We start from the raw sequence: 26,125 nt of genomic DNA on the forward strand, positions 1-26,125 counted from the left end.
CAAAACACACGCTCACCACTCCTCCTAAATATAAGGCATGATCCTGATTCTCTGTCTCTTCCTGTTTGTGTCCCTTTCCAATTTCTTTTCCTCGTTTTCTCCCTCTTGCCCATTTTGCCGATTCTCTCTGTCCTCCACAGCATGCCATGATGCTGCCTGTTCTCACACATCATATCCGGTACCACCAGTGTCTGATGCACCTGGATAAGCTCATTGGCTATGTCTTCAAGGAGCGCTGCCTCCTTCAGGTAAGGCACAGTCATGACAATGTCTTACTTACAAAGTGATGAGACTCCATGCCCCAGCCCAAGCTGCATTATTTAAAGGCTGCCATAGTTGATAACTAACAGGTAGGCAAATCCCTGTGGTTGTTTTAGGCTGGGCGCAGTGTACAGCTGGTTAGATAGCCAGATAAAAAAAAAAAAGGTAAACATTTTGTGCAGAGATCCAGGGAGGCAGCGTTTGCCTCATTATTGTGCCCATTCCACCTCTGCAGGGATAGTTCAGGTGGAAACAGGGCCTCAGAAGTCAGCTAAGGTAACCCACACACCGGCCTGAGTCATATCTCTGCAACGAGCAGCCCAGGTCTGCTGTGAGTCGCAGTGACAGTAGTCAGGACAACAACAGCCTCCTCTGTAATGCCAGCTCTCCCTTGTCAGGTCTGCAGGCTCAAACTCTATGCTCTCAGAGCAAGCCCCACAGCTGCCTCCAGCAATATTGAAGAGCTGTCATAACCTGATACATTAGAAATCAATGTGTTGTAGCCTATACATAGTTAAAAAGGGAAAGGATGCATTAAGATTCGCTCAAGGCTGTGTGTGTGTGTGTGTGTGTGTGTGTGTGTGTGTGTGTGTGTGTGTGTGTGTGTGTGTGTGTGTGTGTGTGTGTGTGTGTGTGTGTGTGTGTGTGTGTGTGTCGTGTGTGTGTGTGTGTGTCGTGTGCATGACTGCCCAGTGCTCTGGGTGTGTTTGTGTGGAGATTTGCACATATCGATCAACGATTGGCCTTTTTGTCGTTTGTATAATGACCACCTGTCATTAAGAATGCTAAAAAGGAAACACTGACCCGCTGCCAGCAGCCGACAAGCTGTGGCCCTTTCACTGAGGAGACACCCATTTGAGGTTGACATCTCGGTCCCTTGGGGAGAAGTTAATGGATTTATCCCTCCCTCTTTCTCATTCCTTCATTCATTCCAAAAAATACAAACAAAACAAAAACAATCAGTGTGATCATGACAGCTCACATATAAGCCTCTGCAGTGTGTGTTGCCCGTCTGGTCTGTCTGCATCACAATTATATCCACAGAAGTGTTAATACCATGACACAGCCCTCTATGTGTGTTTGTGTGTGTGGATGAAGCCAGAGCTGTCAGCAGTTCACCACTACCGGGACTGAAATGGCCAAAGCAGGGAGCCATCATTGCTGGGCTTATAGCACCTTCCTCATCTACTGCACACACACATCAGTGGCTAATGTCCCACAGTACACACACTTTCTGCCCAGATAGGTTTGGACAGAACGGCTGCAGGAGTGCAATGGTGCTTGTTCAAACAGCCTTCTCCGAGTCAGAACTCATTTCAGATCTGCCATCACTTCCCATTTGCCTCCACTCTAATGGGATGATCACATTTAATGAGTTGAATGTTTTCCATTGGCAGTCTGTTCATTTCTAACATGAGAGAATCTGGTACCGCTCTTTGATCGCATTACAAGGAATTGTATTTTGATACAAGCTTTGTGTGCTTTGAATTCATTTAACTGTAGTTGTATATAAGGTATGAGTGGTTTTAAACTTTTTCAAGCCACAGTGTGGGCTTTAAAGGAATACTACACTGAAAAGTTGTCTTTGAGCGTCTATTTCAGATGAGGAAAGCTTTAACGGTGGTTCAGAAAAGCCACTTTGCCAATAAATCGCTAAATATGCTTCTTCCAGAGGCACTTCAAAGCTGGTGGTGGAGGTAGTCATAATGTAACACAAAAGTAATATATTTAGCTAATGAGAGTGTGCTCTGATGGGAGGTTTTTTATTGCCATGACATCCCAATCACCGTTGGAAACCTTTGTCACTCCAAGTCAATGTCTTCTCCAAAGTAGGAAGCCACAGGTGCTTGGACTCAGGAGGTATTGCGGGTTGATCGCGAATTGCAAATTGGTGGTCCAATAGCATGCTCTCCTACTCACCACATGTTGAAGTTTCCTTTGTGAAGACACTGAACCCCACTTCTACCTTACATGGTAGCTCGCTGCCGTCTGTCTGGAGTGTGTTTTTGAGTGTGTTCCTCCTTTCGAGGACTAGCCAAGGATGATGAACATTAGCCAAGAGAAGGAATGCTAACGAACACCTGGTTGTTTTCCCTGGGGAATAAGTTGATCGCCTCTATGCAACTGCGTTCTGCAGCCAGAAAGGCTCCTGATGGAAAAATATGTATGTGTTAAGTTTTAAAAATGTTTTGAACACATACTCAGTCCTAGTGAAAGCTGGTTGTGGTTACACTATTAAGAAGTGTTTTTAGTGAGGAGAAGGACTCGGGTGGTCATTTTTGGTTTGGGACAGTTGAATTGGTATTTCAGAATGGAAATTTTTGTTCTCGCCGTGAAGAGTAATGAGCTGTACGCCCATTAAAGGAAAGAGAATTTATTTCCCTTTTTTCATATTTTCCTTAGAAGAGATGAAAGCAGCAGATCATCTGGGAAAGCAGAGAGTTGGGTGGGTCTGTACAGAATCAATGCTTGTTTCCAGCTCGTTCTCTGTAATGTTTTAATGAAGGCATATCTGCGGATCAAAATTGTTACAGAACATATGTGGTAAATGTATCATCATCCATGCTCTGTGCAGTCAGTAATGAAAACATTTAATTCTCTGTGCGGAAACACACCTGTTTGCAGTACCAGATAGCAGTATGACCATGGCATGAGGCAACTGACAAAAACCCAGCCTGAGAGCGGGAGCCTTTGCACTCGGCACACATCCCCCCCCCCCCCGGCACCAGCGGAGCAACGACCCTTTGAAGCTTGTCTTCTGAGAGCCTCCCTGTTAAACATTTAACATTTAAAACTTAGGGGGTGGGGTGGGTTCGGAGAGACATGTGTTCACGGTCGCCACATGCTCCCGCATCCCCACATCCACCAGACCCTCATAATCCTACGCGCCCCCTATTGTTTCATCCCCATTCCTCACTTTTGCCCCATGCTGGCAGAATGAGAGGCATCACAGAGCATCTCAATAATTTAGCTGTACAAGTCCTCGGCCTGGGCTCTGATATCGAATGCTTTTGTTTATGCGCCCCCATGAATGCGGCTGTGACTCTGTATACAGAGGACTGGGGTATTTTATTTGCTTTGTTATTCATGGCGATGCATGCCTGGCCATGTGATGGAGGTGTCCATCTTTTTCAAGTAGGGCTGGCCTGAATACCATTTCACAGGCTTTGAATATTTTCTTGTATTTCTGAGTGTATATTATTACTCATTACAAAAGGATGATAATAGTGTTGCATATTATAAAACAATGCAAGGCACCTTCATGTTGCGTCCTTATTATTGCATGTCAGATACTGTATATCAAGCATATGGCCATATTAAGCTGGATTACTCCTTGTTGTTGGGGGTTAACGGGAGTCCTGGCGTAGGTTTTCATTTATAGTTCAGCATCAGATTTCACCAGATGGTAGCACCACCGCAAGAGTAAATGGATGTCATCAGGGTCAATGTTTCTACTTACCACAGTTACCATGTTTATGTTCTATGACTCACTGTGACAGCTAGCGGTAAACTTCTTGCAACTTCACACACAAATATAAATCCCCCTTTAGTCTGTATGTAACAGCATATCTGTTATGATTAAGTACCAAGTGAACCAAACCTACCTTTTTTTTTTGGTCACAAGGGGGCAGTACAAATAAGTTGTGAACACAACACTGATGTATCGTCACCTTTTGCGTAGATATGGGGAACTTGTTAGTAAACGGATGCTAATTTACACACGCAGCAGCTATGGAGCAACAGTAAGAAAAGTAATAATGAAAATACAAACTTTTGGCAACTGGCTAAGTTGTTGATCTTGTTGGAAGTCACTTGTTTGATAGTGTAGATCATTGAGTTTGAGGGAGAGAATGATTATAGCACGTTTTATCACAATTGCACTCCACGTCATTTACATTAAAATTTAGAGGATCAAATTAAAATACTTTAAGTGGTCACAGTCTGTTCCTGCTGTTTTTTTTTTAACCCCTGAACCTTGATTCACCTGTGCACACTACACAGCAATGACATTGTTGAGTTCTGTTTGTATAGCAGGCAGTTTGCCCGTTAGTTTCCCTGCACACGGGTACAAGAGCCACACTCTTTCCAGTCAAGCCTGTCGCTCTCCACTGAGCGATGATGTTTATTCCTGTTTAGCCAAAGGCAGTTGAGCAGCAGCTGAGGCAGTGATCACTAAATCCAAATCCCTGCGATACTTTATGCAGTCATTATGTTGACAGGAACAGTTGCAGACGTCAATCCTCTCCACAGATTCAGCTTAAAAGCCGTTGTTTGATGTTGTCCTTAACTGTGAAGGACCTGCAGTGTTTACAAAATAACTGATGTATTTTGCTTGATACGTTTCCTTTAGAGTACCAAACTCTGTAGTTCAGGCTGTGTAGTAGGCAGTCATTGACTTGTGTCTGACATCGCACAATGGGGGAGTTGAAATTGGAAGCAGATGTGGTTGTTGTTGTTTTTATTTATATTTTTATCAAACTGTCAACACGGCGCTGAGAATTGCTACATTTCTGCTTGTGTCATGTCAAATAACTAGCTCTCAAAAAAACCTGTTTCTCTTAACCACAGAAAAAAAAAAAAATACAACTGCTGGTGAATTTGTCGTCTCTGTGTTCAAGGCTACAAAGCTGAAGGCCTCTTGAGCAACTATAAATATTGAAACCTCTGTGTTAACGTTTTACATATATATCTCATTGGAGCTTGAAATTGATTTGAAGTTGGCTGAAAGGAGACAAGCATTTTGAAAAGCAAGCCCAGGGGGAAGAGTAGATGGATTTCTTTCTTTTTTTTTCTTTTTTTTGGCTGAGATTAACATTCTCATAATGTAAGATTGATAAAGGCTTGACATATCCTACTGAGCCCTATCTTTTTCCTTTTTCTTCCCTCAGCGAGTTTGAGTTCAGCCGCGGCAGTCTTTCCAGGCACAGCAGTTTTTGTCCTCTTTTCAAACAAAGCTGAATGTCGACTAATACGTTTGCTTCAGGGTTATTTTACCTTTAATTCCCACTTTTGGCTCTCTTCACAAGTTTGAAAGTTTAATCATTAATCTTCATACAAACAACTTTTACCATGACAAAAAAGCAAGAGGGACACTGATTCTCTCTCAGTGGCTCACCTAAGTGCACCTCCTTCTCCTCTTTTCCTTTGAGCGATTGCTGATCAAACATTATTAGACAGATTTGCTTTGACCATTATTACTGTTTGTAATTGGTCATTAGCCAAAAGAGGAAATGGACTAGATCAAGCTCTTTGAAAGATTTTCACAGGGCCTGGGGTTGGGCCATATTGTTGATGTCTAAATGCTGTCATTTGTCGCTCACTGTGTACACTGTCGGCCCCTTTGTGACCAGTAACTAAGTCCCAGGAGCCCAGGACCTAAACTCAGGAACTTTATCTAAAATCCTCTTTATTGCATCTGCAGAACTGTGAAGGTGGAGAAATAAGTTGTGATTTTTTTTTGGCACTAGATAAGACAGCAACACAGCATCCTTGCATGTTGACTCTGAGGTTTGAGTGAATGCTGGAAAGCGGATGGGCAGAGAGGGAATAAGAGACTGAAAATGCCACGAAGGCAAGATGCCAGTCTGTAAAAAAAAAAAGTGTTTGCCAGGTTTCGTACTGGTGTCACTTTTCAAAAAATCAAGTTTGAGGGAATGATAAGTTGTATGTAGTTCAAATGAATGTGAAAGTAACCCACATATCGTAAACATCAGCTTCCTCATTTTGGTGACAAGCTATGGGTCGGTTGATGCTCGAAAGGAAGTTTGTATGACATCAGACAATACCGGAAATTAAAAGCTATATCTACAGTTCTTTTGAACGACCATACTGGAAGGTGAAGTGAAAGTCTGGCTGTACAGTACAGTATTGTTTGAATATGGGAATAGCAGTGCACATTCTCAGACGGCCTCTCCTGGGAGACATTCCTGGTGTTTTACATGAAAAGTGATAAAAAATAATTTGGTCAAGAATTAACAGAAAAGTTGAATCCCTGGCTACTTACTCACCTCCACACGTCAGGCCAATCATGGTGTGAATGTTAAATTGTCTGATTCAGACCATGGTCAGAAAGTGGTGGGATACAGGACTCGCTAATCTGATGGCAAAAAGGTGTGAGGGGGAAGTGGTTTCTGTAGCTAATCGACCATCCAGTGAGCAGGAAGCATGCACAGATCACCAGCTTCTTCCACTTTACTAAACAAAGAGAAAGACAATGGCCCAGAAAACTGTCGGGGCATACGGTAAGTCACAGTGCATTTTGTAAATTCCTTCTGGTGCTGCACAATAAGCCTGTAAACTTTGAATTCCAACAGATCATTACAGTTGACATTTTTTCACGTATTAGAATGAGAGTCAGAATTTTGAATAATAAGTAACAGTCTTACTATAAAAGTGTTTTACACTACTGCTTTAGAAAGTAACTGCTCTGATTCATTCACTCTTAGAAAGACTTCTTTGGTTCCTGAAAATGGTCCTGTAGTTGAAAAGTGTTAAATTACACCTATTTGCTTACCCTATTTTCCTCTACTCCAGCTGGCCATGACTCACCCCAGTCACCATCTCAACTTCGGCATGAATCCCGACCATGCCCGCAACTCGCTTTCTAATTGCGGCATCCGCCAGCCCAAGTATGGGGACAGGAAGGTCCACCACATGTACATGAGGAAGAAGGGTGGGTAATTTTCACCCATGTTTCTCTTTCTCTCCCTGTCTTGTTTCTTTTATCTCTGTCAAATTACCACTCTCTCTATAGTAGTCTCTAACCCTTTCAATCATGTGGCTTTTTTTTTTTCTTTTCTTTTCTTTTTTTTCAGGAATCAACACATTGATTAACATCATGTCTCGTTTGGGGCAGGATGACCCCTCCCCTTCCAGGTAGGCTGCCTGCGGGCACATATCTGTTCATGCTATCACTGACCACAGGAGCAATCAAAGGAACATTCTTGTGATTAATATACCCGGCAGGCCTGCTGACAAGAAAATTAACTTTAACTGTGAAAGGAAGGGATATCTCAGGGGAAATGAAATGAGCTAATTTTAAGGGCAGCGACTACTTATTATTGAATGTGAGCTGCTGTTATTCTCAGAGCGTTGATGAGGTGAGCAGCTGTGTGTGTGACTGTGTATGTATATCTGTATTTTTGTTTGCTTAAAGTCTGCCTTTCCTGCTACTTGTTCAACTGCCCTCACAGTCTCCACCTTTCCCACCTTTACCCCCCTGTCTCCTCCCCACCCTTAGGATCAATCACAACGAGAGACTGGAGTTCCTGGGTGATGCTGTTGTCGAGTTCCTCACCAGGTGAGTAAGCGCTCACGCATCTTTGATGGACACAACTGCTAATTGAAGCCGACTACAACACTATCAGCCCCCCCCCGATTCCTTTCTCACCCTCTCACTCTATTTCTCCCTCTCTCTCATTGTCTATATCTATCTGTGTCTGTCACAATCACACCCCTCTCCATACTTTGGACTCATTCAAGACAGTGATTTACTGGTAATTGGAACTGGGATGTAATTTTTCCCCCCATACCCCCTGTTAACAGCCTGAAATTCTCCATGACAACTTGCAATTAGCTGTCTAGAATTGCTGTCTGGAATGCTGACTGTGTTATTGACTCCCAGGTGAGTGCGGACGTTGCTGCCCGGCACTTACCTAAGCATAGTGCTAATTATACGTAGCTATTATTATTCTCATACAGTGTGTGAGGAAGCTGCCCACCTGCCTACTGTACCCCTACCTCCTCCTCTGAGTGGATATTACTACTAGAAAATGTAAGAAAAGGGCTTTCTCTGTCTTGCCACAGGGTTTAGTACTCACTCACTCACTCGCTCCCTCCCGTACACACACAGGTTGCAAAAAGGAAGAACAGATCTTTATCTGACTTTCATTTGCCCAACAGCATAACTTCTACTACCGAAATCTAATTTGTAACCCTCGATGCTAACACTTCCACAACAGTGAACATTCACAAGCAGGATTAAACCTTAATAGGAGCTGACACTGGGGTACACAGGACACTGCTTCTGCTCTTTATGCAGCAAGAACAGTGTTACAAAGACGGTGGTTAGCCTCTGTTTCTCTGGATATCTGTGGGCATGTTTTGCCACTTTCCCTCCTTTTTCCCCCCGTTTTCCTCTGCCTTCCTTCTTTGATTGTTAGCGTCTGACGAGACATGCTTGGCCTACACTCTGGCCCTCTGAATTATTTATCAGGCTCTTGTCCAGTTAAATGGGTACAGCAGATCCAGGCAGCTGCCTCGTGCACCTCCAGTGTGCGCTGCCCTTGGAGGCTATCTGTGCTTCTGCTGTCCAGCCAACAGAATATTTTGCACATTTGAATAGCCCCAACATAGGGTGCTAGTGTTGAACAGAGGAGGGTGGTGGTGGTGGTGGTGGTGGTGGTGGGGGGGGGGGAGGATTTATTTTAAAAGGCTCAGCAGATAATTAAAAAGGAAAAAAAAAGCGCAATATTTGTGATCTTCTTCCTTTTAATCAGCAGTTATTAACGTCCAGGTAAGTTTTAAATTAGCAATAATTATTAAAGATAAAGGCCTGAAAAGGCCAACTACAAATCGTCTTTGGAATTGCATGAAGAACACAGCACAGCAGGTACACGTCACTTCTGCTTTTGAATCCCTGTGCCATAAAAAATTTGAGAATCACTGCCGCAGAACATGTCAGGGTGAACACATGAGAAATTGATTACAGGTGAGCTTCAGATTTATTGGCTGGAAAGAGCCTCAGTTTTTATGTTCACTTAATGACCCTTTGATGTAGTGCGTGGTCATCGGGGTCAGTAGTTCACTGCATCATATATGTTCTAAAACCATTTTCTTTGTGATTTCAATTTATCTAAAAGGATGTCCCAGTCTGCTTCTGATTAATAAACTCAACTCTGCAAAGTGTGTTTTTTGTTTTTTTTTGTACCTGGAGAATGCAATGTGGAGCAGTCAGCCAGTTTGTGTGACTGACACTTGTGCCAGCAAACCAAGTGTCTCTAGTCTAATTATTTTTCATTACATAAAGTGGTTTTTATTAATTCCAAGTGCTTTGTTTCCAGACTAAGATCACAATACCCTAACAAATAGACCTCTCGTGAATTTGGAAAACAGAACGCCACCTGCTTTCCTCTCTTTGCATTGATTAGAAATGACTGAATTAAATGGCCTGTTTTAATTCAAATGAAATCAAATGACACGCTGCGGTTTGGGAGATGCTGGACCGTAATGAAAATGGAACCTGTTCGCCCGGAACCCAGCTGTGGAACTACTGAAGCGTCTGCGGCCATTTCTGGGTTCCAACACAGACCTGGAAAGGCTGGAAATCTCTGGAAAATTAATTAAGTGGCTTTGAAAAAAATGGGCAAATGAAAGATGAGTGAGAATGACATAAATATCTAATTTTCCTTGCCATGATGAAGAGCTTTAAGTAGGTTTTGCGATGGTCATATAACTGTTGCTTATCTTAGTATTCAGACAAGAAATTAAGCTGCTGGAAAAAGTATCCAATAATATTTTTCAACTAGACATCCAGTGATTTGTTCTTCAACTGCTCTAATCTGTATTTCATTTCTCTGTCCACAGTGTCCACTTGTACTACCTTTTCCCCAGTTTAGAGGAGGGTGGCTTGGCCACATACAGAACAGCCATCGTACAGAACCAGCACCTAGCCATGCTAGCCAAGGTAAACTCACCTCCTGCATTTCATAACAAGTCCTCCCTCTTTAGGTCAAAATGGTGAAAGGTCTGCGAACTGACAGGAGAGACAGTCTTATTGTTTTCTGTCTTGCTGTTATGACTTAGCTTCTTTTTAAGGGGGCACTGGGGAAAAGAGTAATTTTGTCTTGCTGCCATTCGTACCCTTTTTTTTTTTGCCCCCTCAGGTTTGTAATTGGAGATAAAAGGTTGTTGTTTTGGAGGACTAGACTAGTGCGGCTGGGGTCCCAGTGGGCCCCTAGAGGTCTTCCTGAAACACTCTCCAGTTCCTGTTATCGCTAGGCCCCCTTGCTTCCCTCCCTCTCTCTCGCTGGCAGCGTTGTAGAGCCAAGCCGCACTCACTGGCACGTTTGTAAAGAACACAACAATAATCGTCCCGTGATGTGAAGAAAGCAATTAAAAACTTCAATCTTTCATGTTGCTCCCTGCTGAATACAAAGATGCAGCCGCCCGAATCTGCATTAGTGCTGTGTAGCAGTTTGGCTTGTTTCAATTTGCCGCTCGCGGTAAAGTGAGTGTGATACAGTGTTCGACGTTGCCAAGTTGTTTACCAGGCTCCTCTAAAGCCGTCTGCTCAAGAACACTTGCAATTATCTTTCAAAAAATATCTTCAGCGAGCAACGGCACAATCCACCACTTCACTTGGAAGGCTTAAAAGTCAGAACGTGTTCCCTCTGAGTTGGAGTATTTATGAATTGTGATTTAATTTGTGTGTGCAATCACGGGGGGTGGGATACCACCAACAGTTAGCAGCCATAATTAAATAGCACCCTGACTGTTTTTTGTTGGGTATTCATCTGTGGTGCACTACCAGTGAAGTCAAGTTGGGCTACTTTTGACTTGGCTCAGAGAAACTGTTGGAGAAAGTTTGACTGACCCACAGTCCCACACTTCAGACACTTATTTATATGAAATGCAAACGTTATTATTATCATCATCATTAGACTGAGCATGTGCACTTCCTCGTGTGATATCCTGCCAAACCTACAAGTTAACCAGTACAACTAGCTTCAGTACAAGAGTAGCTTGGTTGCAGTTCTTGGGTCAGTTTCTCATTCAGGTTTTGAGGACATATTTTCTATATTTTCCATGCATGTCCTTATTTGTGACCCTGGGGTCACAAGTAAAGTTTATTTGTACAGACCACTTACGATATAAACTCTGTCAATGGACTTTTACAGGTCCACATTCTTGTGTTCTATGACAAAAAGGTCCCAGAAAACCCTAACACATAAAAAAAGGCAATAGGGACAGTAGAATAAAAAAGATTGATAAGTCGAGCACTTTAATAATCCCAATGGGAAGTTAGGGTGTTCCAACAGCTAAGTCACATAAATCACAAAACAAATGGACAGTCAAGGAGGTAATGTAGGCAGGAAACTGAAGTCCAGTTAAAAGCCATATATAATAAACAACTTGAATAAAACAAAGAATAGAGATAGGAACTAAAATCTAGCACCGTACTCGAATATTTATTGAGTATATATTAGACATTTTCATTGCAGGTAATGAATAGTGCATTTGTCATACAAGAAGGTAGTCTAATTTACAATACAATATGTGCACAATGTTTGGATTGAACTTGTACGGATTAATATACAATTACCTGTACATTGCATATATTTTTAGATGTAATATAAAAACACTCACAGGTAGAGGTAGGTTGAATACAGCTATGTAGTACAGGGATATGAGGTACTGACTACTATTCAGAGAGAATGAAGGTCACTGTACTATTTCACAATTTATCTTGGGATTATCCAGTGAGTCTGTGTGTGTGTGCCAATGTAATTTTGTGCGTGCATGTATGCACATGTGCGAACATTTTCCTCCTGTGCCGGCTTAGTGCATCATGCCACAGCTGGACAACACATGGGCACATCTGTCAGTGCCATGAAGTAGAACCTTTTCCAGCAAGGGCAGGCAATCTTTCTCATTTCCCTTGAGTTTTTGGGCCCTTTTTTCCCTTCTTTTCCATGGAGAGCCTGTGAAAATGTGCAATACCAAAAATGCTATTACTTTTTCAAGAGGCTATTACTGAGGTGTCGGTGGCGGCACACTGATATGAATGTGTTTGTCTTTTACAGAAACTGGAGTTAGATCGCTTCATGCTCTACGCTCACGGACCGGATCTGTGCCGGGAGTCGGACCTGCGACACGCCATGGCCAACTGCTTCGAGGCTCTTATCGGTGAGGTTCCCGTGAGACAAAGATAGAAGCCGGGGTGATGGTTGTGCAGGAGAACAAAAAAGAGGGATGCATTTTGAGTGAACTAAATATGTAAATCTATTCCTAAAAGAACAGATTTACATACACTAAAAACAAATACTGTCTCTCCGCTCTTATGAACACAACACAAAAATTAGTAGGGGGTTTAATGCTGTTTAATACCACTAGTTTTAGTGGAGTGCTGCTTCGCTGGACTTTGCAGAAGCATGAATGTATTTAATCTGAAACGCTTTTATGCATAAATGTGCTAAATTCATCTGCTAACTTCATGTGCTCTGCATAAAATTGAGTCCTTTAATAGCTTAATTCAGGTTTGTGTGTGTGTGTGTGTGTGTGTGTGTGTGTGTGTGTGTGTGTGTGTGTGTGTGTGTGTGTTAAACTGTGTAAATAGCTGCAGTGGATCTCCCATTAGGCCCGGGAAACATTACACAGCTATATTGATCTCAGGAGATGTGGTTTGACCTCTGGGCTGGACAAGCAATCCCCAGAGCTGTGCTCTCCTTTGCCCGCACCAAACACATACACAAGCTTGCTATTCATCTTGCTAGCAGTTCAGTGATAGAGTTTGTGCAGTGATTAGGACCCCGTGCTGGAAACCACACACACAAAACACTCACACACACAGAAATCTCTTGGTGGGGTCGATCTCCCTCTCTTCCATCCAACCCCATGGGCAGTGCTAAGCTGAGCCTCACTCCTGGAGAGCTGCAGAGTCGGCAGCTTTCCTCATCTTATCACCATCTTGATTGAACCAGTTCAGCCATCTCTGCGCTCCCCTGATGATAGATACAGAAAGTGGGTGGCTTTAAAGAGATCTTCCTCAGCGCGCCCCCCCCCCCCGCACCAAAACACAGCAGTGCGCAAAGAGCGGCAGGGAAAGTGCTGACTGGCACCATGGCCCCCTGTCGGCCCCGGGGCCCCGTTCTTGTTACGGGTTCATTATCGGCAGAGACGAAGTCATAATCTATTCTGTCCCGTGGCTGTCACCGCCTCATTGCTGCACACATCCAAGCAAGGTAGCAGGGCCACGACACTGGATGCCTCTCTTTATTTCTTTCCCTTCTCTCTCTCTCTCTCTCTCTCTCTCTCTCTCTCTCTCTCTCCTCCTCTATCTGAAACTTCAACTTAATAAAAGTGATGAATAAACAGGGTTGCTGTTGTATCGGAACCTGTGAGAAAACCGCTGTCAGAGAGCACCCTGTGGTGATGAGTTTTGGATTAGTAACTCAAAAATATCACCCCCCCACCGCCACTCACCACAGACACACATGCTGAGGGGCAAAACATGCACACGTACACTCAGATTCAAGACATTCAAAGTCACTTGCATTGAGAATGCCGATTGATGTTGCCTCCTTTCTTTCACCGAGACTTTTGTCATCTTCATTTCAGTTTTTTTAGCTCAAACGCCTCCTTTCAGACCTTGTTGTCGAGCAGTCTATCTGTCTCCACCCTCCCCCGTCTCTGACTTACACTTTATGATCCCTTGCACCCCCCCTCCCACACACACACACACACACACACACACACACACCACCACCACCACCACCACCCCCCCACTGTGATCTAGAGTTTGGGTGTTATTAGGTGAAAGATGTGCCACGCAGATGATGAGTCATCCTGTCACTCTGTCATCTCCTTCCCTCTCCGCCAGCCCTCCGACTCTCTCACTGAACAGAGCGTTTTCTCCTTACAAGACAAACTCAGATCGCTCACACATGCCGTAGGATGGTACAAGGGGCATATAAACGCTGTCATTTCATCCTGGCGCACACCTTTCCATCTGACGGAGATGTCAAAAAACCACAGCTTTCCCAAAACAGCAGGCGCCACGTTAACTTACGTGCACTTGCAGACGTGTCCTTGCCTTGTTGTCTTAAGGTACCATCATATTTCTTTTCCTTTTTAACACGTTTTCTTCCTCCAGCGTGCACAAGTATAGAATTCAAATGGTCCTCTTTCCATACAGTCCCGTTTTGAAAGCTGTGATGGAATATGACATGCTCGTAATATTTCCAAGGCCCTGGCAGATAGCTTTAACGGCTTACTGTGCATGTTTTCTGACCTTTTGTTTTATTTGTTTCTCAGCCACAGTGACCGTTGAACCTGGGCTGTGTTGGAAATGGCAGATAATCTCCTGCTTTGCATGGGCAAAGCTTTTCCCTCCATGGAGCCGAGAATGTGTCTATCTCCTAACCCCGAGGCAGGGCCATTCTCTTGCTCCAGACAGAGGGAGAAAGAAATGGAGAGAGCTGGAGAGAGAGGAAGAATGGAGGGAGAGCAGTAGAGGAATGGAAAGCAAAGGCATCTGCAATGCAAATGGGTGCCCTGCAACCCTGAATAATTCAAAGTGTTGAATGGAAATCTTGCTTTTCTGATCCCCCGTCATTAACTTCTGCCGGAGTGGGCCATTCTCATTTGGGCTCTTTTGGCCTGCGCACCTCCCATTCTGTACCACCCCCTCCCCCCTTCTCTCTCGCTCACCCTCTCCCTCTGTACTTTTGCTCTTGCCCACTTTACCTCTTCGTCTTTAGAAACCACTTTCTCCTTCTGCTTATTCATAGAAACTCTGCACGCCTGTTGCCCTCCCGTTTCCCTCTCAGGTCCGCTTTACTGATAAGCCACGCTGCTTCCTTCCTACCGAACTGTTTGAAAAGAATTGAGAGAAGAAGAAAAAAGGCCCCACTCTGTTTTTATGGCCCTAATTTCCTTGTACAGTTGATCGGTGGATTATACGCTGCCAGCAGCCATGGGGGATACAGATGGTGAACCTTTGTGAGGGCCCTCTCTAAGCTCTCCCTATTAAAAGAACGGAGAGAAAGGATTATCTCTCACTTGCTGAATATCAGATTCATACACAATGCATCCTCTGTATTCATTGAGCAAGTACTGTTCCCTTTGTTAATTGCTGCAATGGTAGCAGTAGTGGAGTTGGTTTCTTGCGTGCCCTCTTTTTTTTTTTTTTTTTCTTTTTTTGTTTCTCCATCTCAGCCTCTGTTCCAAGCCTGATATTTGGAAAGTAACATGTTTGATGTGACAATGTACGCAGCCTGCCTTTGTTGGTGCTGTGGTGAAAATTCTATTTTCATGTTTTGGTTGCGTTTATTTTTTTTTTACCTTTTTAATGTGTAGTTTTCTGTGTCCGTCTGCTGCCTCAGCCCCCATTGAGCCGAGAGGGAGCGGCTTAATATATTATTTGATGGATTAGAGCCTGAGCGTTTTTGAATAATTCATTCTAGGTTATTAATGTGACTGTCAGCCGCTGGTGTTTCATATGCCCCTGACTCTGGGTTTTTATTGGTCACTGAAAGCCCACAGACATTGGAATTCTATTCCTAAACATAACACTGTACAGTCGGCATGGCTGTCTGAATTAGATGTGTGACAGATTTGGAGATTCATTAGTGTCTGGCCTTCTCTGGCCATGACTGATATTCTCTCCACAGTACTGGATGAAAACTTGGTTGAAGTTTGTACACTGTTCTCTCTGGCCTGAATCAAATTTTCACTGTGAAGTTTTTAATTTATCAGTTTAGGGTTGGGCATCATTAGGCTCTGGTTCCGTTTTCAAGTCCAGTTCAAAGTTGGGAAAATACCCAGCTTCATTAAGCTCAGTATCTAATGAATCTCCAAGTCAAAGATTGCAAAGAGCAGTGTCAAAACACAGGGTGAATAGTTATTAAATAGGTTATCTACCTTTTAAAAAACTGACGTTTAATGTTTTGAACATCAGTCTTTTTAAATTTTGAGTCCTATGTAAGTTTAATTTTTTTGAAGGAGCTGGTGGATCAAATCATAGTGTGTCTTAGGTGTAAAAGGGGCAACCGGTGCACATTCAAATCCAGTACAAACATACTGTATTCTGGGCAGGTTGGTCTCAGTTGTAGACTTCCTGTATTTCGTCTTGGCATCCGTGGCAGGGTCAAAAACTCAATGGATTGAATGTGCCGGAGCTTTGAGACTGCAGAGTGATTTGGCTAGGGCATGATGTTACTGCAAGATGAGCTGCGGAGAGATGCTAGCATGTAATTGCCAGTTGAGTTGGCTTGGCGTCTTTGTGGGCTGTGTGTATTCAGGGCATCAGCTGCAACTTTGCAAGCTGAGGGGTGGACTGTGAAGCACAGATCTCCGTTTAATGATTGCGGCAAGTTGTGCGATTGATTGAATCGCTTTGGGGCACACTTTTTGCACGGACAGCCTCCTTGTCAAGAGTGTTCTCTCTAGAATTAACTGCATATCTTGGTTTCTTCATCTACAGGCCCTTTGATTGACACCAAAGGTGTTGCTTTCAGATTTTTAATACTATTTTAAATCCCTTGAGGCTCTCTTGGTTTCTCCCTCCTTCCCTGTGTACTCCCCACCTTCTCCTTCCTCTTGGAAAAAGTTTTGAAAATCTAATCAGAAGCAAAAACTTTGAGTTTCAACGACTTTGAGGCCTTCATTTGGGGAACTTTTCAAATTTGCTGTGTCATCAGAACATGAAGAAAACTGCCTGCCAGCTCCACCCACTCCCCACTAGCCTCAGTATTCACACATATGAATGTATTATGAGTGGTAGTTGAAAGACATTCAAAACGTGGTCCTATGAGGGAGTTCTTATCCTCCCACATCTGGTCTCCAGAGGAAACATCTGCTATGTAGCAGTGTCTAGAACTGAGGTCCACATTATAGTAAAACCACAAATCTCAGCGCTGATGCTTAGTGGAAAACATCCTGTGAAGAACCGCTCCCCTCTCTGGAGCCTCCTGTGGTCTGCCTCAGTGAGATGCTCGCCCCATCACGCCAGGATTACAGAGGCTTTCCTCACTTGTACACATCTGCAGTGGCATGCTGTGTTTGTGGACTTCAAGAGGAGTTTTAGATTTATGGGTTTTGATTTATAGGCTTTTTGTCTTCAGAATTTGAATGGTCATAAGCATTGCAGAAAATGCATGGTCTAAAAAACCACAATGGCTGGTGCCCTCCGAGATTCACAAGCTACTTTCATTATTCTACCACTCAACTAGATTTTTATATTAGTACAGGGGCTCCAAATGAATGAGAGTCTGTTATGTGCCAAAGTGGCTGCTGGGTGAGACAAAGTTGTCAGGCTTAATCAAATTTTACGAACATTTGGGCAATGGCTGCTAGTAATTTCCGGCTCTGTTTAGAAGTAAAGGGCATGCAAGGCAAATAGAGTGGGTGTGCAATTGTGTTTGTCTTTGAGCTAGGTGGTTTGTTTGTATTTCTTTATGGTTTTGGTCATGTAGGCTGCATCTTCACTCTGTGCGTGTGCGTGTGTGTGTGTGTGTGTGCGTGTGTGTGTGTGTGTGTGTGTGTGTGTGTGTGTGTAAATGGCCAGTTAGCCATCTGAAAGCAGTTTCCCTCCCCAGATGACGAATCCCTCATATGTTTTTGATGTCATCCATGAAAGCAGTTTGCGCATTTAGACTTGCAACCGCACCGCGCCCCATTTCCACTGGCTCATTTATGCACATAATAAAAACCGCTGCACAATTGTATACCCAATTTGCCAGGTGGTTATTGCTTTCTAAATTGAATGAGCCACCCTAAGTGTGATGGCTCGAACTTGTACACAGCTTAAAGGGACCATGATAGTACCTCTGATTTTAGTAGAAACAGTAGAAGAGCAAAACAACAAAAGACGCAGCGGAGAGTTCAGTTGTGAAAAGGAGCTCGAGATGCTGCGAATCATTCCCATAGATTGAGAAATTTGGGATTCTTGTCATGTTCTTTGCTTGCGGTGACAGCAGCGGATTTCTTCTTTTGTCCCTTGTCTTTTGTATGTGTGTGTGTGTGTGTGTGTGTGTGTGTTTGTGTGTTTGTGTTCAATTCAAGTTGAATTCTGCACAGATAAGTTATATCTGAGTAGCCGAGTCTTAGAGGACACTATACTTTTGTTCACTCCATCCATAAGCATGTGTGAATGAAGTACATAAGTTTGTGTGGGAGCGTCTGTGTGTTTGTCAGGCCTCTTGTGCATGTGACACACACTCTTAATTCAACGATGATGTTTATGTGACCTTGGCCAGTTCCATCTCAGTATAGCAATACAAGCATTCCCTACCATCCTCCTCCTCCTGCTCCTGCGCTCCGACAAGGGGGAGGTGGATCTGCACAGGAACCCCGGGGTCATTTCACCGTCAAAAAGCAATAAAAATGCACTCCTACTTTTAATAAAGCAATTATAACTCATTGCCGAGTTCAATTAATTTTAAGTTTTCCATTAGCAGAGAAGTCTGAAATTGCCTCAGAATTGCTAGAATTTTTTACACCAGCAATGCACTGGTGGAACGTCATGCTTTTTCAGTTACTTCAAAATTGTGTTGATGGGGGTTGGCAACTAATTTACCATTTCACATATCCTGCACAGTTTTCCAGCAAACACTCCACACAGTTTGCACACTCTTCCTGAATAAACTTTGTTGTATTGATTTTGTCTTCAGTCATCCTTAGCTTCTTGTTTTCTGTTTTTCATCTGTGGTTTCCCCCCTCCCCTCCCCCCAGGTGCAGTGTATTTGGAAGGAGGCTTGGAGGAGGCTCGGCAGCTCTTTGGTAGACTGCTTTTCAACAGTGAGGTAACTGGCAAAATGTATAACTGAGTTCTAATTTGATTTCTGCCTTCTGCCACTTTGTAGTTTTATGTAGAGGATGAACATTACTTACTGTGTCGGCGCTCATGTGAATGTAAACATCAGTCACAGAGTTGAGCCGCAGACACACTAGATGAGATATTCCTATTTTGATGTGTGGCAGACCTAACTAATGTTTCACCAGTCTGGTCCTTTTTATTCATTCAAACCCACACGCTTATGTTTTGGCAAAGGACCTCGTATTGCACGATATTGAGGCCTTGCCAGCCTCCGAACCTGAAATCTCACATAATCTCGCTTTATCCTGCAGTACTTTTGACTAGCTGCATATTGTGTATACACTGATATGCACAAAGATAAAACAATAGGAATGAGAAAAAAGAAGATTCGGATAAAGCCATGGCAGCAAAAAACAGGCTGAGCATGGCTTGTATATTTTGCAAAATGAACTGGAGGTGTTGAACATAGCAGTTTGCCAGTCTTGAGCAGGACACCTGCTATTGTTTGTTGTGTGTGTGTGTGTGTGTGTGTGTGTGTGTGTGTGTGTGTGTGTGTGTGTGTGTGTGTGCCTGTGTGTGTGTGTGTTTGTGTGTGTTTGCATGTGCGTGTGTGTGTGTGTGTGATAAGCAGGCCTGAATAATTGATGAATGAATCAGTATTTGCGTTTGTCTTGGCGAGAACCGTTAGGAATCAATTCAATGATTGCAGCAGGTCTAGTATGTAGCAGCAGGCTTGGTTCTAATTGGCTGTTGAGGATGTTTGTCTGAGATTCTGTTGGCGACTCCAACACACTACAGGGCACACAGCAATCTATCAAACATGTTTGATCAAAATCAGATCAGAGGCTTCAGGACTGAATCTTTGAAAACAACTGGTGGGAAGAGTATGATTAATTAGGGATCGAAAAAAAATTCCTAAAAAGAAAAAAAAAGTTCTTTATACAATAACCATTGATTTTTCAAGGTTCAAGATCAGTATCAATATTCTGTTGTAAGTTAGCTTTGTAGTCATTTTTTTTTTTTTAATTTTTAATTTTATTTAAAGCGATAGAACATTTGGCCTTGGTTTGTTTTCATGCATGGCCGAGTTTACTATGAGTCTCTTATACTGTGTGACCAGCAACTGTGTTTGAGTGCTGAGTGTGGAGTGGAAAGCTGAAACATCCTTGGTCCTGTTTCACTGTTACCCTCTGGCCATGAAAGTTGACAGCAGTTATCAAGTTACTGAGTTGTCACGATGTGGAGATCTTTATTTGTATGATGAGAGATTCTCTGATAAGGGCTGACGTTTTTGAGGCTGCTGAAGAGATGTGGATTTAAAAAATCAGAAAATTTCAAGGATTCCTATAACTCTATTATAAAGAGCAGCTGTTGGAGCCGACGGATGAAAGGGTACACTGTGATAAAGGCTGTGATCAACATATATATATATATATATATATTGCAAAAGTAACCAACAGCATTGAGCGCATCGATATCCCATGGCTACCGAAGATGCCTGCTGTGACATGTCTCCATGATGGTCTTGCTGATGATAAGACATGGAGTGTAGTGTTTGTTTCATCACGCAGAGAGACAACAGATGAGAGGAAAGTTAGGCATGATTATGATAGAGTTTCCAGATGGAGCATCCATGTACAAAGACTAACAAAAAGACATGGAAGAACGCAAGTAGACAAGTATGATAACAGATGCTGAATTGTTTAAACTGCGGTCCATCTTAGATTAAATTTTGTCTTTCTTGTCTGTTTTATAATTTTGAATAATAATAAACTATATCACAGGATCTAACTTTAATAGTGAATAAGGACATTCAAGCTGGGAGATGCAGACAGGACTAGACAGGAGCTAAACCATTCAACACTTTAGTAATCACTGAGATCTTAAAATCAATTCTAAATGGGCGCCTGTAAAAAGGATGCTCAAATGGGGAGATCTGTGATCTATATTCCTTGTTCTACTTGAAACGCTTCTTCAGTGTTTTGAATCCGCTGAAGATGAGTGTCAGCTTTGCAGTATATGCAAAGAAACATGGAATTAAAGTGGTCAATACTTGAAAAATAAAAGCATTAATAACACTCCCCTGATCCTTTGTACATAACCTTCAAGCTAAATTCACAGGGACCCAAAATGGAACTTTGATGTACATAAGTTAAGTACATAGAAAATAAACTTGACACAAAAAACACTGTCGCATATTGGTTATTGAATGGCCTTTAATACAAAGGCCTTGTCTTCTAGCTCTGACTGAGTTTAAATTGACTCTTTGTTACACAGAGGCCAGTGCCATCCTCCATCTCTTGCAGTGTTGCTCCTGTTTTGTATTGTCTTTAGGAGTTTCTTAAAAATGCAGTCGTATTGTAAATGGAAATGCAAAAAGGCTTTCCTAAAGAGTAGAAGGCCAAAAACATAAGCACTTGCCATACTCCACAACTCTTCAAGGGGGGGGGGGGGGGGTCTACTCGAACCTGATAGCCAATCAAGTCAGGTGTGGACCCATTACAACTTTCTGTACAGTCCAAGATGCTCTACAAAAAACCTTAACAATGCATAGCAATTAATAATAAGTACTTTGAAGTAAAAGTAGTACTACCGGAGCATACTAACAAGTATATTGGCTCAGTTGTGACAGAGATTCCAAGCCAAAGTTGAGTACTTCTCAACTTTGGTTTTTAAGTTTTCAGACATGCAGACTGAGGATTGAAATAGTATGGCTGGTCCACCCCCCTGCTGAATCCTCCTGATGGCTGCTCTGTCACACAAACTGAGGGGAAACAGATGGACACAGATGGGGGTGGGGAGCTGTGGGGCAGACCAGGGAGATGGACGGACAGAGGGTGAGATAAATTTCTGTGGTCTGCGGGACCACTTGAATCCTTCTGTATTTCTAGCTTCACGTGTCAGAGTGGGTCTTCACACAGCACATTACCAAACTAATGAGATGCGGTGCAAAACTGAAGGACAATACATTTTTCTCTATCACAACCTGGAAGGTTTTGCTGCTCCCATTTGTTGATGTAGTATTCCATTCACACATGGGTGATCGGTGCCATACCCTCCTTTTCTATCTGTAACAACAGGATGCTGGCTGGTGTCTCTTTTGCTCCTTTTTTTTTTCTTTGCCTTTCTTTTCCATTCTCCCCTCTCTCTAACACTGCAGGATGTCATTACCCCTACAGCTGTTTCACTCTAGTTCTCTTATGACAAGTCAAAACAAAGGCTGCACGACTCCGGAGGTAAAATTCAGAATTGACTACCTAAGGCAAAGCATGCATGTAATTTCCACCTCAAGACCTAGCCAGACAAACAGTGGCCCCAGTTTTTTTCTCTCTCTCTCTGTTATTCCCTAATTGGTATGGCATTCATGACTGGAGCGCAACAGTTATTTCCGTCCCCTTGTTTTTCTTTCAACACATCACCTTTGCTGGCACTGGTTCCCAAACAACAGTGCTCTTGCTGTGGATGGAATCTAGCTTCATTGCACACAGAGGCCCGGAGGAAACAATAGATTCTAATTTGCTAATGACATTACTGTGGAGGTTATTAAAGCATCAGCAGAGAGGCAGGAAGCAGCTTCTTCAGGGGGAGCTGCTCGATTGCTCCCAACCTGGACTCAACAGCAGTGCAGTGTTGCTGGGAAAAGATGTTGATGCCACTGCGATGTCCTGAGGGAAGTGTCTCTTATGAGGAGCAATCACGATAATGATGATCTCACTAGTTGCCCATGGGCTAATCTGTTGGCTTTTATTAACACCACCCCACAAGCTTACAAACGCAAACACCAAATATAACAGAGGTTGCTGCGACAACTGAGATGGGTCACCGTGGCCCTGCTACGGTCGCTTACGATAGTGTGGCACCACAGCCGTTTTTCCTGCCTCTCTCACTTCTGGGTGCAGTGCCAAAAAGGGTTTTAGGGCAGCCTACTTTCAACTGACTCGAGCTGAGCTAGCATAACAGTTTGAATCTTTTAGACCTTTCTTTTCAAACTGTTTTGACATTGTTAACTGTGCGGGTATGTATTCTGAATTTTGCAGTTTTGTAGAAATTTCCTGTAAATCATTATTTACAGTGCCATTATTTTTGGTCTCTCAGTACACCAGTAGAGTGTGCTAGGCTTACATGCTCATACAGGTGAAAGGCTGGCTGACACCTCCCTCCGTATGAAGGCCACCTTTCTTGCTTGCAGCAACGGTAACCCCTGCCTCTGTGAGGTGGATTCAAGCCAGTTCTTTCTGCAGTAACACTCATACATTTGTGTTCCTTTTAAAAGAACATCCACTGGACATGAGTCTTTCTAATAATGAATGAGTGTTTCTATTTTCTGTTGTATGAACAACAAACAGAGTCCACTTTTCTTTTCACTCAGCCACTCTTTATCCCTTCAACACTCCAGTGTCCATCCTCTTTTTCTTTTGAGATCTGTGCAGTTTGTGAGCTTTGTCCTGTGACAACTATGGCTAATATTTCCAATGTTTGAATGAGAGTGCGTACTCCTTCTCTACTGTGTCCTTGGTTTGGTAATAGCCTCGAGAACGAAAGCTCGCGCACATTCACAGGCCATTTTTCCATTCATAGGCACATCTGTGCCCATACTCACAGGAACTGTAAAAGGTGTGTTCTTCACCTCAACCATAAATCGCTTGATAGATTTCGCCATAGCGTCGACATTAGTTTTCCCATATTTGGAAGAGCACCTTGACCATTCTCTGATAGAAGCCTCCGTTTTGGAGTTAGGGCTGCTTTTATGTTGGCATTGATCAGCAGCGCTATCTCTTATCGATTTCTCCGCTGCACTACTACATTTGATGGATTGATTGGCAGCCTGTAGCTAGAGACTAATTTGTCAGGGAGCACTGGACCTTGTCAGAGAAGAACACCATTATGTCCCAATCATGGATGTGGTGTGTGTGTGTGTGGGGGGGGGTAGTTAGTGTGTGGGTTGAGGGAGTAGTGGTCTTGCCTATTCACGGATGGCTTGTGAGCCCTGAGTATGTGCTAGACTGAGCCTGTGTCTCAATTCCCCTGTGGGTTAGAGCAGCACTGATTGAAGTCCACCTTAAAATGGAGATTATAGGCGGTTACACCAAGTTGCCTTTCATTTTGCTTTTAATTTCAACTCTCATTATGGGTAGGCCGTTGACACTCAAATAAACATGTTTGCATATGTTCCCCCCCACCCCTTTTTTCCTGTTTCTAGCACAAGAGCTCCATCCTCCAAATGGCTGTGATTCAGCTGCTGCACATGATGATTTGTGCCCCCAGTAATTATACCTTCCTCGTGCTGGGAGAGAGAGAGAGTAGGGAGGAAAAAAACCTGTTGTTATTCTTAAATCCCCACTCGATTCTGGCTTAATCATTGTCTGCCTTGTCTTTGGAATGGCTGTAATTGAAACATTAGCTGTTCGGGTCTATATACAGCATGTGGGCGGATCGCGTGCGCCCTGTGGACGGATTTTAATCATAAGCCACGATCACAAGCTGAAGCAACTTGTGTGTACTTCACTTCCTCTCTCTTTCTTCTTTGTTTTCTACATGCCTGTATGAATATGAGTCCTAATTTTTAGATGCATCACTTTCATGGTGTATGTTGCGGCAATTTGTGTGGCAGCAAAATCACTGTCAAAAGCAACTGATCCATTAGCCAGTGCTATTGACTTTCCTTTAAGTGATGCCATCCTCCATCGCCAAGAAACCTGTATTGTATTCACAAGCAGGCTCTGTGTTGACTTGATACCTACTATGAACTTAGTGCTTTTCAACTCCAGTCCGAGGCTAAGAGACAAGCAACCAAAAGGAAGCATTTGCTTTGTATTGACCGCTTTCATGAATTTTTCATCTGCTGCTCAAGGCAATGGGTTGCCAGCTGGGTGGGTTGAGAAGATGAGGCGCCCATCCAGTGCCGCTGACCACACACAACTCCCCGATGGGCTAGCGCTGCATTTTAAAGGTTTATCTCCTTGAACCTTTTAAACACCTGAGTGATACTGTACTTTAGAGGCCCTCACCGCATCTGTATTACCCCTATGACTCACCCAACATTAGACCCCTAAAACTGCCTATGCCTGCGTTGTCCCTGGCAACAACTTGAGAGCCACCGCTTATACTCCCTCTCTCTCCCTCTGTCTCTACAGCGTCTGTCTCTCTACCATTCAATCTTGCATGGTTACTTCAGAGTAGGGTTGAGGAAACATGTTGATCTTGCACATATTTCTCTCCGCAGGCGTGGGAGGCAGAAGGAGTCAGACACTGTCAATGTGTGTCTCCAGAGACAACACACCTCTCAAAGCCAAATCCCACAACCCTCCGCCCGCCACTCGCCCTCTGCTCAAATCTGCATCCCCACCCCCCACATCACTTCCCAGTGGGTGGTCAATATACAGTCCTCTGGGTCTGAAAATGAGATGCTGACTCATTTGCTGCTATTTCACCACCCCCAACTGGGGCCACTGATGGCACCTTAAATAACATGGACTAAGGAATCCACAGTGTCCCCTACACAGTGCCATCAATGGCACAAGATCGCAGTCTCACTGTTTTTCTTTCTGTGCCACCACAGAATCATAAATAACAAAACGTTATCATGAAGTGTTAAATTGATTCTTAATGTTGAGAAACAGAGCTGCTGTCTCTGATATTGGTGAAGGCCAGGTTGTCAAGGCCGAAAGGTAAAGTCTCAGAGGCATTTTAAAGTCACAGGAATTGTTTTAAAGCTGCACTAATCAATAGTTTTATATTAACAATGGATCAAATGACTGCATGTAATGTGGATTATGCACAGGCTTTTCAGTTGTTTCCAGCTCTATGAGGCATTTTAGTGTCGTTCAGCCCATTGTTTTAGTTTTACAACAGCAACTATGTTGACTCACTCTCACTGCTCTTATTAACCTGTTTCTAGCCGCAGCAGGCAGCAAAGAAGCTCAGATAAATCTACTATACACTCCCTGCCCAGCGCCAAATGGCAGACAAAGTTAGCAACAAGCCGGTGAAGTATTTAGCTGCTAAAGAGCCAGATATTTCCTCTAGGTGTTGGCGGAGAGCAAGACAGTGCTATATTGAACATGTATTCCTTGGTGTGCCCAGAAATGACTCCAAATGAATGCTAACCGTACTCCCTATCTGGTGGATGTTTAACTAAACAGGCAATTAAAAACTAATAATTCCTATCTATAAGGTGATAATATGCCAATATTGTGTTTACAGCTTGTTCCACTGCCCCCATGTGGCCAAAAGAAATCAATGAATGCAGCTTTAATGAACATGGTTAACCAGGATGAGCATAGTTAACAGGGGCCGAGAGATGCTCCTCGTTATCGTTTTGGACAG

General features: G+C 43.3%; 1 protein-coding gene across 1 annotated transcript in view; it reads left to right on the top strand.

Moving 5' to 3' along the window:
• Nucleotides 1-26,125, top strand: part of drosha (drosha ribonuclease III) — an 80,813-nt gene that overhangs the window by 26,793 nt on the left and 27,895 nt on the right. Inside the window, exons 16-22 of the mRNA XM_022767215.1 lie at nucleotides 141-248; nucleotides 6,796-6,934; nucleotides 7,077-7,137; nucleotides 7,502-7,561; nucleotides 9,847-9,946; nucleotides 12,066-12,168; nucleotides 18,715-18,785. Coding sequence (XP_022622936.1) covers nucleotides 141-248; nucleotides 6,796-6,934; nucleotides 7,077-7,137; nucleotides 7,502-7,561; nucleotides 9,847-9,946; nucleotides 12,066-12,168; nucleotides 18,715-18,785 — 642 coding nt within the window. The remainder of the gene's footprint in view (nucleotides 1-140; nucleotides 249-6,795; nucleotides 6,935-7,076; nucleotides 7,138-7,501; nucleotides 7,562-9,846; nucleotides 9,947-12,065; nucleotides 12,169-18,714; nucleotides 18,786-26,125) is intronic.

This window comes from Seriola dumerili, unplaced genomic scaffold (genome assembly GCF_002260705.1).
Source record: "Seriola dumerili isolate Sdu_G_001 unplaced genomic scaffold, Sdu_1.0 BDQW01001124.1, whole genome shotgun sequence".
Classification (NCBI taxonomy): Eukaryota; Metazoa; Chordata; class Actinopteri; order Carangiformes; family Carangidae; genus Seriola; species Seriola dumerili.